This window comes from Neolamprologus brichardi, unplaced genomic scaffold (assembly GCF_056152115.1).
Source record: "Neolamprologus brichardi isolate AB-2024 unplaced genomic scaffold, ASM5615211v1 NODE_ptg000031l+_length_7269946_cov_1, whole genome shotgun sequence".
Classification (NCBI taxonomy): domain Eukaryota; kingdom Metazoa; phylum Chordata; class Actinopteri; order Cichliformes; family Cichlidae; genus Neolamprologus; species Neolamprologus brichardi.
Window position 1 is genome coordinate 3,205,117 of NW_028270136.1, and position 14,558 is coordinate 3,219,674.

Consider the following 14,558-nt stretch of genomic DNA (forward strand, 5'->3'; position numbering starts at 1 on the left):
AATTTGGGGTTAGTATCTTGCCCAAGGATATTTGGCATGCAGACTAGGCGAAGCCAGGAATCGAACCACCAACCTTCCGATCAGTAGATGACCTGCTCTACCACCTGAGCTACAGTCACCCCATGTAAAACAGAAAAACATGAAGGTGATTTTCCTGGCCTGGGATTTAAAAAAAAATATTCTGCAGTAGATCAAAAATGAAAGAAAACCATTAATCAACATATGAACATTACCTGATGCTGCTGAAGTGAAGCAGAGCAAAGTTACAGAGGTTTTATTAGAGACACAGCCATGCTTTTTGCAATTTTGCATAATTTTAAAAAGTTTAAATTTTTTCAGTAGCCTATTAAACAGCGGAAGTGAGGCTTTCTTTTCGGAAGTACTTAAAAGGAAAAAAACAGTGGCCGACAGCGCTGTAAACAACGGTAGACTTGTGCGCAACTGAATAACGAAGAAAACAGATTTTTAGATGGGAAACTGTTCTTGAAGTACACTGGGGGAGAGAGAGAGAGAGAGCTGTGCATGAAGTGTGATTTTTTCATGGTGGAAGCAAAACAGGAAAAGTAAGACGGAATTCATGACGACGTTTATCAAATGTGAAGCGTGTTTCATTGAATTTTGGTTGGAGAGAGATAAAACCTGCAGCTCAGAATCTAGCGCAAAAAATACATAAACATAAAGCGCGGACCTGCTGAAACATCAGAATCAGTAAGCTGTCAGCTTTCAGTCCCGACGACATGTCCGTGCCGTTGGGTGAGAAAGGCGACATCTCGCTGATTCTGATGCGTCGGCGGGTCCGCGCTTTGTGTTTATGTTTTTTTGCAGAATCCGTGTTCCTGCTCTCATTTACTGTTTTAGCTGTTTGGTGGTTGTTGACATTTTGTGAGGTTTAACCTGAGATTCTGGCTTTTCAGGCAAAATAAATTTATATAAAAAAATCGGTTCAGGATTTTAATGAATCGATATCACGTTATCCAAGCTAGAATCGATTTTAATCGATAAATTGATAATCAAAACCCACCCCTAATCATTATGCTGCTGTTATATTATTCTTATTTCAATTTCTGCTGCCCTCTTGACCAGCTCACTCTTCAAAAACTAAAAACTAAAAAAAAATTGTAATGTAAATGAAACTGTTCAACCAAATAAATAAAGGACATCTAAATGTCAACAAGTCATTTACAACAGCTTCAATTTTTTTGGCAAATACTGAAATTCCTTTTTGGCAATTACACCGAAAGCTTCAACTGAGAGATGGAGGATGGATTTTTTTTACAGACGCAAAGGAAACATTTTTTTTAAAAGAAAGCCATTTTTCATGTTAATTTTATACATGTTCAGTCATATCTAAGATGTGAGTCAAGACATACAGATTTTATATGACTGATATGTCCATTTGTGAAGTTTAACTATTTAGATGTTAAAGATTTTGCCTTTGTTAATTAACCAACTGTAATGTGTGTTTCTGTGTATCAACAGATGTATATCTTTACAAACTCAAAGCTTTTTACAATTGCTGTTGTTGGTGTGCTGTTCATCATGTTTGCATTCTATATGGGGAATTCGTATAAATGTGCAAGTGAGCTAGTCAACAACAATCTTCCAACATCAAAACAAAGGTAAATTATTCCTGTATCGTGTGTGTGTGGACAAACTGTCCTCTTCAAATTTGTATGTTATACATTTTTCTTTTCATGGCAGATAGACTGAAGCAACTGAGTGAGAAGGATAAAGTGATGTAGCTAAAACAGTGTTGTGCTGAAAGTGACCCGTGCACAATATTTGTAAGACCCTTTGAAAAGAAGCTGAAAGTCTGCACGTCAATTATGTATTGATTATTTGATAGTGTCTTTGTCACAATCATTATAGAGGGCACTGCATATATGTTCAGAAATTTTCTGGGAGATTTATGAATGATCACTAATTCATTTTATTCAACACTGTACATTTACTGTTTCAATAATGACCAATCACTAGAAATTAATAGTGGAGACAACAATTAGTGTAAATAACTGAGTTCAGGTACATCCTCTTTTGTCAGATGGCCATGAACACACACACACACACACACACACACACACACACACACACACACACACTAGGTTCCCTAGCAACTACACTTGAAATGTTTGCACAATAGAGCCTCACTTCCATGCCAACAACTCCTCTGTTGGCAGCATCATTGTATCATTGAGCTTTTCTGGTAGATTTGGTGTACAATGCTTTTTTGAGGCCTTGCTCAGAGGTCAGTGGGTGTCAGCACCATGACAAGGCGATATATAACCTAATGCCGGGCTCACACTGTGCGATTTTTGGCCCATTTTGAGCCGATTTTTGAGTCGTGCGACCGTTTTGGCGATCGGCCCAATTTTGGCCTTCATCGTGCGTCGTGCATCGTGTAGTATACGTGGGGTAACGAGAAGCGATTAACACCTCACGACCAGCTCCCGATCATCAATCGCTTGGTTGCGAGAATTTCAAGGTTTGAAATCCTCGCGACCGTCGTGAGGGTGTCACCGCAGTTTCTCACACTGCGCACAAATGTCAGCGAAAAAGACGGTGCAGCACGGCAGTGCAGCGTGTGATCTGGACACAAGCGATGGAGGCACTTGTAGAACTTTGGAAAGCTCATCCGAGCCTTTTCGATGTGGCCTCACCAAATTATCACGACCACAACAACCGTGAAAATAGTTGGATGGACATTGCTGCTCAATCACAGCTGCCTGATCATGTTTTTCATTAATAATTTAGCAAAGTTGATGGTGGTGGTGTGTGTGTCTGTGTGAGTGAAAGACAGAGAGGGAGAGCGAGCGACAGAATTTCTGTTATAACCTTCATTTTATGGACACACAGTGTGAGTGTAACCCGTTCATGTGTTACGCCCGTCTTTGCATTGTGTTCTGGCGTGAAAGTAAGAGGCAGGAGACAGTACTGGGTCTTTGGCTCTTTACTGCACATCTGCAACACAGAAATAAGTGTCTGTTCTGTGTGTGTTACGCGACTGCCAGTACACCTCTCCTGACGAAGGAAAAAAGAGTGCACGCTGTTAAAAAAACTGCAGCGAATACGCTCACAAGCCGCTAGCGATCAGGCTAACTTAGCATGCTAGCATTTCAGCTGCGTTCTTGGCTAAAACTCATCAAAAGCGTATATTAGCGAACTCCGCCCTCCACAAAAGTTATCCTGAATGAGTCTCTTAATGACAAACAAAAACGCGGCGGTTCTGCTGTATTCACATTGCAGCTTGGGCTCTGAACAAACTTTAATTAGCAGAGAGCAACGTGGCAGTGACTTACCTCCGGCCATGCTGAAAGGAGCTGTGACCGGGCACACATGCACGCACCTACGTCACCACGCAGCGCGCACACACAAACGCACACAGACTCAGATCACACAGGTAGGCGATTGAGATGCAAAATGACATATTTAATTAAAAAAAGGTGTTTTGGGTGAAATTCAAAAGTATTTAACACATATGTTACATGAGCACTCGGGTCGCATCAGAGCATCGGGTCGTATAGTGTGAGACTCTGCATCGTCACCTATGAACTTCTAACCTCTGCGAGTCAATCGTGCAGTTTGAGCAGGAGCTGAATCGCGCGACTGACAAAATCGCACAGTGTGAGCCCGGCATAAGTGAGGCTCTTTACTACTTATTTGATCACTACACTGGTGAGGACGAGAGAGGACAGGAAACTGACAGTGGGGATGCATTAGAGGAGAAATTGTCTGCATCTGAAGGTGGCACAGAATATAATCCATGCAATCTAGACCAAGAAATGACTGATGAGGAGGAATCCAATGATGACTAAGATGGCCATGCTGAGGCTGCCATTAGGATCACATCATATAAGGACATACTTTCTTTTATACTTGACTGTAGTAGTTCATTTAAATGTTGATGTTGAATTGTGACTCTTCAGGACTTCCATATTACAGGCACTCTTCAGGATCTCTGAATTATAAGTCATCTTTGCCCACACAACGTCGCTTACCTGGTCCATGCACCTGTCCTGATGGCTTTACAGTTCTCAAAGACCACATCCCAAAAGACCAGTATGAGGAATTAATGCAGCGACGAGCTAAAGAGTTCCAGCAATACAAAGCCAGGTAGAAGATGGAGCTTTCTGTGAACTGTTAGACTTACAGTTCAGTAATAAATGAATTAAAATGTGTGTGTGTGTGTGTGTGTGTGTGTGTGTGTGTGTGTGTGTCATACTGAGCATTCAAAATTATTTTGTGTAATTTTTTCCAAATCCATCTCCTCAACAGGACTAATTCAATACTATCCAAGCTACTTTTTGCTTTGCCTAACTCTCCTCTGCAGTATCCTATCCAGGGCGTTATAGCACGACCCTTGACTGCAACTGCAATACCAGGTATGTTAAGTTCAACATATGCTTCGGTCACCAATGTTTTAGTTTTTATGTTCCCATAAAAATGTAAATACAAATAGAAAAGGAAGGCAACAAGGCCATGGTTCACAATTGTTTATGAACATAGGGTTAACATGAAAGTGATCATAGATGTTTTTATAAAAGTATGCTGTCAGTAGATCAAAAACAGCACTGAACAATTACATCTGCAAAGAAGTAATTATTTGGTGATTCAGAGTCAATAGACTAGGTAAACTTAAGTCATTTAAAACACAGCTAGAAAAAGTTACATTTCCTGTGAAAATGCCAGGTGAATGCCATGTAGTGGAAATGGTCTTTGAAAAACTGCTGAAGAAGCAGAAGTATCTGCTGAAAAGAGGTAAAAAAGCTGAAAGGCCACAGTAAGTCAAACGTATGCCCCCTGTTGTCAGGGTGCCTGCTCATCTCAGTGAGCTACAACGGTGCTCATGGCAGCGAGCCAAACCGGTGTGCAGAAGAAACTGCACTGTCTGCTGAAAAAAATGTTGCCACGAGAAAGATTAGAATTCACGCCTCCCGCTCTCAGAACGCCTGCTTATCTCAGTGAGCTAAAACATGGCTCACCCCAGCGAGCTAAACCAGCAACCACACTTGTAGTGTGGTCCCAATCATGTCAATGGGACAAAAAATTGCACAAAAAGCGTAATATTTTAAAACGTATAAAAAACTGAGTGAAAGATAGCTGAGGTTTCCTCAAGAACTCACCTTGCAACACTTGTGTAAAGTGAAAAGATGATGTGAATATGTGTATTTGAGTAGAAGTGACACTGAAGGTAGTTTTTATTCCAGGTTTAGCTCTGCATGCTGAAGAAGGAAAGAGCTATAAGGTTGGTCTGATATCACAGATTGGAAACAGGCAGATCTCCCTGACTGAATGGTAGAGGTTGGCTGGTTTATAAAAGATGGCTGCTGAATGTTTGTAAAGTTCAAAGATGTGTATGCTTATTTTATTTTATAAAAGACAATGATGTTCAAAACAATTAAATTGTACTGAAAAGTTAAACATAATTAATTGTCTCTGATCACCTCTGAGACTGTCACTAATTTTGATGTAAAAATCTGGGGATTTTTGTAAATATTACAAGCAATTATACTTCTTTCTTCTTTGACATGATTTTTTAATTAATGTACAGCAGCCATTTTGGGTGACCTTGGGATTTTATAGAGCTTGCTACTGAAAATGCTTTGATTTTGAGAGCCAGTATCTTATTCTGAATTTAAGTTCACATTTTCTCATTCTTATTCCAAGAGAATTATATACGATATACTAACTGTCAAAAAATGTATTATTGCATTCATGTGTGGCAAACAAGGCTTGGTATAATAATAATATCAGGCTGATCCTGCCACAATTTGTTCCCCCTGTCCAAATCATGGACAAAGAGGATCCCACAGTTGTTGTTTTTTTTTTTTTCAACCCATTTTGCACGGAGAGGCATTTTTTGAAAAATGCATAGCAAGCATAAGTACAGAGAAGGATGAGAAACTACGAAAGGTTATTAGGAACCCGACCAGGGCTAAAGGCGAACCTTCTAGCCAGAGGAGCAGACCGTCCATCAGCATGGGTGCTGGCAATGGCGCCGGCCCTCTAACGGCAGGCATAATTATCTCTCTTTTCACCACGACAGACCAGTACAGTGTCTACATCACTGCAGCCGCAGCACCAATCAGTCTGTCGATCTCCTGCTCCCCTAACTCGTAAACAAGAACCCAAGATATTTAAATTCCTCCACTTGGGGCAGGAACTCTTCCCTGACCCAGAGTGGGCACTCCACCCTTTTTTCAGCTGACCTAACCCCCTAACTGTGGCATAGTTTTCAAGAAAACAGCAGGAATCACCTGATTTGTGATACGATATGTATCACATGAGCAACAGATAGTTGTTATAGTTGTTTGTTCATTGGCCTTGAGACTAGACCAGAAGAAATAATGAAGGACGTTATTGTACATTTTTCTGATTCCCAAGTGACCAGAGAAATAGGCTAAATTTTGAACCTGCAGGAATGGAGCTATCATTTAGTACAGTTTTTATGTATAAAATCAGAACTAGGAGTCTAGCAGTACACTGAAACAGCAATGACCAAAAGGACGACAAGCTTTTATAAATTTTCTTCCATGAGGTTCTCTTTGTACAGAGTGTTGTGGCTGAAGGCTCAAGCTCTTTTTTGAGAAAGGTAAAGTCTGGGTGTGATCTTGTTGGATCTGCATCATTCATAAGAGTCACTTAGGCTACGTTCACACTGCAGGTCTTAATGCTCAATTCCGATTTTCTGATCAAATCCGATTTTTTTGTCTGCTTGTTCACACTACAAATAAAATGCGACAGCAAACGCGCTCTAGTGTGAACGCTCAAAGCGGCCGCATGCGCAAAAGAAGACGTCACACACAACGCGCTCTGTTTAGACCCAGAGCAACAGTATTGTTTGACTGATGGCCCTTAATATAAAGACTTCGGACTTTACGTTTCCCAATTTTTGCTTTAAGTTATTTTGTTATTTACATAATAATGTAAATAACCTAATAATGATTCTTATTGCTGTTTTAGAGGAGCGCTGCTTCAAAGGATAGTTGCAGATTTCTGTCAGAATCTGCAGATTATACAGTACAAATAAAATGTTCACGTTTCTCCAACGTTGTCTTCCCAACAGTTTCACTGACATCTACACAGGATGGCCAGGAAGCGTTCGCGATGTCTTCTCGGGCGCTTTTCTGGCGCTGATAATTGGCGTCTGTCTTGTGTCGGTGACGTAAAAGACGGATTTAATGCAACATGAACATTCAAACAGCAGTCGCTTTCTAAAACATCGCATATGTGTCGGATTCAGTACCACATACGAAAGTGACCCAGATCGGATTTGAAAATATCGGATTTGCGCCGTTCACACTGTCATACCATGATCGGATATGGGTCGCACAGGGTCAAAAAAATCGGATTTGATGCGCTTTCGCCTGCAGTGTGAATGTAGCCTAAGGTCCACTAAGTCTCTAAGCCTGCACACACGTCTGTTAATTGTGTTTCAAACAAACAAGCTTTATTCACCACATACACAGTCATACAGAGTACAACATGCAATGAAATGTTTTGTGTCCGAGCTGCGGACAGGCTGCAGACGTAGCCACGCCATTCCAGGGCTTGGTTTTTAGCATGGGGGGTCTAGCCAGGACCCTTATTGAATACTGGGAGGGAATCAAACTTGTGACTCCCACTCCAAAGGTGTGTAGTCTTCCCACTACAATAATAGCTGCCAATTATCAATTACAGCCCCTTTTGGTAGTTGATTTTGTAATTTCTCAAACAGCACAAGCTCACATGATCATGATAGGTTTTAACTTTACTAGCCTTTGACATTTGTCAAAAAGCACGCTCTTGCAATCTCTACATAAGTTGGGGTGGCAGATTTATTTTATATTCCTAAATTTTTACCTTTAAGATTCAAGCACTGAAACCTATGCTTGCAGGACAGTGGATTTCACAGTATAATTCAAACTGTCCTCAGTTGAAGAAGCTGTGCGTACTTGCATCTCCCACTATTTTGCAATCTAACAAGACAGACCACACACCCTTTGGGCTGTGTAGTGCACCTGATATGCACTGAATGCTATAAAACTATAGGAACGCTGAAAGATATGTATTTGCATCAGGTTCTCAGGTTCCGTCTCACTTTAAAGCTTTCTTCTGGTTTAAAAAGACAGCTTGGGTGGTGGTGCAGTCTTGTGGAGGTGGTAGTAGTATTGGTATTGCTAAAATTACTCAGAGTGCTTTTTAGTTTATTCATGTGTTTCTATTCTAGGTTTTCTTAACTGTGTCAAATGGTGTCCTAACCACAGAAACTCCAACTGCAGAGGCCACTGTTCAAGGTGAGTTTCCAAGTCAAAGGTAAATTTATATATACACTGGTACCAAATTAATAGAAGGATCAACACTGTACAGAAAATGCTAATATTTATATAATTATTTTGGATGAAAATTCGAACAGTGGAAGACTAGTAAAAGCTAGGTGTAAGGTAAACTATATGCCAAGAGTGAACAAGACATTGATACACTGATCCATACCAGTACAGCGTCTACAGCAATTACATTGGAATATCATTCAAACTGGAGAAGTTTATTTGAATGGTAACAGAAAGAGGAAAGGTAGTCTGAACTGAGGGGATTGCACTTGTTGATCTGTGGGACCAGCACCCGAATACAGGAATTTTGATCATATGAGTATTACTTCAGTGCAGAGCTTGGATGGAGCTAGTAGGTGAGGGGACTCCCCCAGTTCTAATTGCCTCTAACTTCTAAATACCCCAGTACCCCAGCTAAACTGAGAGGACTGAGTAGCCTTGCAGGCCCAGTATGTACCGGTCACAGCTGTTGCAGCAGCGCCCCTCTTGTTCAGTGTTCTTGGAATATGACTGGGTTTAGTTTAGTGGCCTGGAGTGTAAGACTCAAGGTTCTGAGTTCAATTTCTCTAGCCACACCTGATGGCCAGGGCTTTTCCCATGGAGGGTAGCAGGCCTCAGACCAAAGAAGCTACATGGGTCCAACCACCACCATGGTGGGAGTATACTTGAATCCTCCACCCTCCAACAAGTTTTCTTTCCAGACATTGAGATTTTCTCCGATGAATGAGAAGTGGCTTCTCTATGCCTTTTGGTTGGGGAAAAGGTCCTGACTATCATTTGTCTGTGTGCCAAATGACACTTCAGAGTGCTCAGCCTTCTGGGGGTCATTTGTTGGAGTGCTGGGAAGTGTGCCATCTGGGGATTCCATTGTTCTACTCCATAACTCCACATGGGCAATGATAGCGTGACCTGGAGCGGTGTCATAGGGAGGAATAGGCTGTTATATCTGAATGGTGTTCTGTTACTGGACTTCAGTGTTAACTACAACATAACACCACGATTGAGGGTATTCATAAGTGTATGTGGCACCAGAACACTATGTAGAAAGTTGATGATCAGTTTTGTAATCGCATTATCAGATCTGCAGCCATAAGTCTTGGACACTCATGTATAGAGATGAGATGCGCTGCTAGTTGATCACCACCTGGTGACCAGTTGTGGCAGAAAATTCTGGACAGACCTGGTGAGGGTATGCTGCGGGCAGGGGCCATCTTCAATTCCCACTGTAGAAGACGCATGGCAGATCCTACACATCCTACCACACTTTCAAACACTTCTTTATTCTGTTGGCGTTTGTTTTACACTTGGCTGCAGCTTTTTAGCTGCCAGCCACACCTACACAATAACAACACCCTGGTCACTCTTTTATGGAGAGAGGCGTGATGATCTCATGCAGCTAAGGTGTGTTTTCCTCCACCGCAGTGTGCCACGAACCACACCCCATCACACCCACCTTCAGCAGAGGCTCAACTGCACTCTGAGGGAGGCTGGGAACAGTGAATCTGAGTGGATCATGTGCTGCACTGCAAGGGGCTGTGGCCTGTAGAGCCTGTGGGACTCCAGAGGCAACTGACAGGTTGCAGGCTAAGCAAAGAACAGTTGTGGGTCTTATGTGGCTGATTCAAAAATGTAGGGGTGGAGTTCATTGAGACCATGGAAGAAGAACTTTTTCTTTTTCTAAATTTGTATAAATTATTTGCTAAAACCAGAATACAATATTGTGGTCTAATGGATGTTTGGAAGAATTGTTTCCAGTGCCTTCACAAAACACTCTATTATGTCTAGAAAACAAATGGTAACACGACTCAAGTGCGGGACTCAGGCAAAACAACAAGGCAGAAGAAGTAGTTAAAGACTTAAAGATATTTAATTTAAACTGGGGTGAGTGACTAATTCGACTTAAACAAACACCGAAACACATTAGTGATCTTTTACGTGGGCAAGAGTCTTGACTAAACACAAATATCAGATTAACTTGAGTGAGACACTGTGTCAAGAGATGTATTCTAAAACACTTCTTCAGCTGAGAATCAGAGAGGAGAAACACACAGTTTTACTTGCAGCAAGGACAGCCACAGAGCACCCGCACGAGAGTGAGAGCTCAGGGACTCGCGCTCTGCCACTGCCCTGGTCTTTATTTATAGACATCAGTGGGTGTTGGTTCCTTACATTGGAATGTGGATGGAGAGCTGCACTGGTCCTTTTGAACAGTTGTTGATTGCACTGCTGACTCACACATTAAGGTCAATGAAGGTCAAATGAAGGGTTTTCATGTACTCAGCATAAAGTGTGTCTGATCCTTCCACTGTCTAGGTGGGGATTATCTGTTATGTTCTACAAAGGTTGCTGGCTCTCCGTTATTCCTGTCAGTAACACATTAAACTAGCCGTTATTACTTTTTTTTTCAGATTTTTATAATTTTTTTCCTGTAACATGTGTAAAATAAAAATTATAATCTCAAAAGACTGAATTCATAAAGGAGTAATGTGATAAAATTTAGAAGACAAAGACATATACATGTGTTCTTTTTCTTACAAGGTATCTTGACACTTTTTTAAAAGCACTACCCTGCAACCCAACCCTTTTTTATTACATCTTTTTATATTATGATGGTTTTCCCTTGGACTTGCCTCCATAGCTCCATACAATTTTAGACATCGTGTCTCCTCAATCAGTGTAGTATTGGTGGTTTTACATGAATCTTATTTGGTAAAGTTCAGGACTTCATATTGTCGTTGTCAATTATCAGTAACTTGTGTATTTTGGCTGGGCTAGCGTGGTAGTTAACACTGTTGCCTCACAGCAAGATTGGCCTGAATTCATCTCCACCATCTACTGTATTTTTGTGTGGAGTGTGCATGTTCTCTCTGTGTTTGCACTGGTCTACTCTGGCTTCCTCCCAGAATCCAAACACATGCAGTGAATAAGGTTAGGTTAGTTGGTTATTCTTAACTGCCTGTGAATGTGAGTGTCAATGGTTGTCTGTATGTGTTAGACCTGCGACGGACTGGCGACCCACCCCGACCTCCCAATAAGGATAAGCGCAAGAGAATGGATGGGCGAATTATTTAATTTGGAAGGACACTTTCCTAATTAGCCAGAATAAATGACTCTGAATTAAAGACTACTCCTATTATATTATAAGCCCTTTCTGAGAAGTGACGAGCAGTATTATATTACTGTAAAGTTGTCTGGTTTTAATTCACAGGTTCTGGAGGGACGGAACTGATTATTGAGTCTAGCAGCCTGTTGGTCCTCAATGACCTACTGGCCAAAGTGTCCTATACCAGCACCATCTACCACATAAACACTGGAGACCTTGGTATGTGTCAGAAATGTGAAGAGCTATAAACACCCATTTTTAAATGACAATTGAATTTGCAAAATAATGTGCATTTTATACATGATCATTAATGCGCGAGTCCTGTATGTTTAAAATAACTGTGAAAGAAAAAGTGAGTCCCCCTTGTTCTGAACCTAAACATTTTTTGTTTGTTTAGTCACCTTCCAGTTTGAAAACTATGAAGCCGTGTTTCCCATTACCATCCAGCAGCCTCATGTACCAGTCCTGTATGACATGGGAACAGGTAGAAGTGAATTCTTGATCAGGGCTTAATAGTCAAGCCCATATTCATTTAAATATTGTTGGAAAATGCTTCTTTAACATATTAATTGCATGCTGTTAAGAGCATTAACAGCATCCAAAGAACATTATGTTGACGCAAAATCATTATTTCCTTCAGTTACTGTCATTTTCTCATTATCTTACCTTTCTCAGAAAACAAATCTTAACCCTCTTCTTCTTCACTCCTAGATGTTTCCACCTTAGGAAGTATCTTAAACACTATGCTTTGTTAAAAACTAGTAACTGATTAGTTAATAAATATGACCAAGAAGACCTCACAATAGTATAATATAGTTTGAGCAATCTTCTGGATATGGGTATCCTATACCAAGCCTAGATCATAACTCCATTCTTAAAGTGAGGTGTTTGCAGACATCATAGCATGGTGTGGTAGAACTATTTAGACCAGCTGACTGGGGCTTTGTCAAGATTTTCAATCAGTCCCTATCATATCCCACCAACTCACCCTGCCTGAAATCCATCATAGTCCATCTGCATAAAAAAAAAACTTGCCTCAATGTCTACCAGCCATTAACACTGACTAAACTCAACTGGTTATGAAGTGGTTCAAGAAATTGGTCCAGAGTAATATTATGTCATTAATTTCCTTCACGTTTGATGCACACACATTTTCTTACAGGGCAAATAAGTATACAGAGGACTGTAATACTTGCATTTTCACTGTCACTGCATTGTCATATCTGAAGAAGCAGATAAGCATGGATGCATGGCTGCTCTTCATCAACTGTAGCTCTGCTTCTAACAACACCACCCTCTGTCACTATTATTTAAACTGCATGCTGTTGGATAAAACACTTTTTGATAGATAGATAGATAAAACTTTATTGATCCCTCGGTAGGTTCCTCTGGGAAATTTGTTTTCCAAAAAGCACAGCACCGACAGAAGTTACAGAGTTAAGAATATTATATATATATATATATATACACACACACATATATAAGTACAAAGACATATATAGATAAAATATACAAAGGGGATAAATAGAATAAATAGGAATAAAAATAAAAATAAAAATACAAGTGAATTGCACATTTCAAGTATGGAGTCTATTGCACCGCTGATTATTAACAAAAAGTATTGCACAGTGAAGTGGAGAGGCACTACAGCTTAGTTGTTCCCCCCTCCTTTGTCCTCCTGTCTCCCCTCCCTCTCCCCTCCAGAGAGGAGTTAAACAGTCTGATGGCGTGTGGGACAAACGAGTTTTTAAGTCTGTTGGTTCTTGTCTTTGGGAGAAGCAACCTGTCACTGAACAGACTCTTCTGGATGGATCATACTCAGAGGGTTATATATGATCCCCTCCTCTACACCCACGGTTACACCCCCATTCACCATAGTAACACCATTGTTAAGTTCACTGACAAGTTAAGTTCCATGGTAGTGGAACTTGTGTTTGGCAGTGTTGTGCAGAGAAAACCTGTTTCTTAATCAAACAAAGACAAAGGAGCTCTTTGTGTTTGCTCTTTGTGTTTGTTTGTTTGTTTGTTACTCATTAACAGGGACTTGGAAAGTGTTTCAGACTTTTGTGTACTAACAGATTAGCCTGTCCTCATCAGCTATCATGGCACAGTGGCCCGTGGAAATGGGATGGACTCAAGTGCAGTTTCAAACCCGGAGGCCAGAGGTGCGGTGTAATGAAAAGAGTCTTTATTTACAATGCTCAGAGGCTAACAGAGATTTCAGACTAGAATTAAGGAACATAAACTAGACGTCTGAGGCGAGAGAAAATACTGTGACTATGACTATGACTAGATGGCAGGGATAACTGGGTGCAGGGACTGGGCAGGGGAAACTGTGGCTGGCTTGCAGGTGGGGGTTGCGTGGAGGGGGGAGGCAGGAGAGGTCCAGGTGGGTGCTGCGTGCAATGCAGGGAGGCAGGCAGGAGAGACTGGCAGTTCCAAAAAGGGGAGAGATTACCGGCGGCTGCAAACTTGTATCCAGGAGAGCTTGGTAGGTGGGTTTCAGAGGCTGACGAGAAAACAGAGCAAATAATGTTAATATACACGATGAGTCACCAAGGAACAGACGTGAGGCCGAGAACTGACTAAAGTTGGCAGATAATCTGGCGAAGACCAGTTGAGTGCGCAGGTCATAAATACTGCCGGTATGATTGCCATCAGGTGAGGAACAACAAAGACTCCACCCAGTGGGGAGGAGCCGATGCTGTGGAAAACCACCCAGACCATGACATCAACACAGTGGTGAAGAAAGCCCAACAGAGATTGCTCATGAAAAAATCCCCAGAAAACCGATGGTGTCCTCCTATTGGTGCCCAATAAAAAGCCGACTCTCTCTGAGTGTGGTTTTCCACCTACACAGTGGGGCAGGGGAAAGTGCTCAGGGTGCTACAAAAGTCACCCAGGTAATCAACAGCTGCCCTCGACCCTCTCTGGAGGAATTTCACAACACCCCATATCTCAGTAAATACTAAAACATTTTCATGACTCATTACACCAAAATCTTAAATAAATAAAGCATTAGATGCAATTAAAGCATAGTTTTAATTATTACTGGTGACACTGATGCAATATTTTCAACACAGGGATTGGTCTCAATGTTTGCTAAATGTCTATTGTTTTATTAGGCTTATCTTTTATATGTCTTTGTA

At 41.2% G+C, this 14,558-nt stretch overlaps 1 protein-coding gene across 1 annotated transcript in view; it reads left to right on the forward strand.

Annotated features, from left to right (window-relative positions):
• The first annotated feature begins 1,455 nt into the window (after nucleotides 1–1,455).
• LOC118455326 (beta-1,4 N-acetylgalactosaminyltransferase 2-like) overlaps nucleotides 1,456–14,558 on the forward strand; it is a 39,856-nt gene continuing 26,753 nt past the window's right edge. Inside the window, exons 1-7 of the mRNA XM_087837260.1 lie at nucleotides 1,456–1,619; nucleotides 3,940–4,110; nucleotides 4,273–4,379; nucleotides 5,205–5,242; nucleotides 8,207–8,273; nucleotides 11,515–11,628; nucleotides 11,807–11,893. Of these exons, the coding sequence (XP_087693386.1) occupies nucleotides 1,456–1,619; nucleotides 3,940–4,110; nucleotides 4,273–4,379; nucleotides 5,205–5,242; nucleotides 8,207–8,273; nucleotides 11,515–11,628; nucleotides 11,807–11,893 (748 nt within the window). The remainder of the gene's footprint in view (nucleotides 1,620–3,939; nucleotides 4,111–4,272; nucleotides 4,380–5,204; nucleotides 5,243–8,206; nucleotides 8,274–11,514; nucleotides 11,629–11,806; nucleotides 11,894–14,558) is intronic.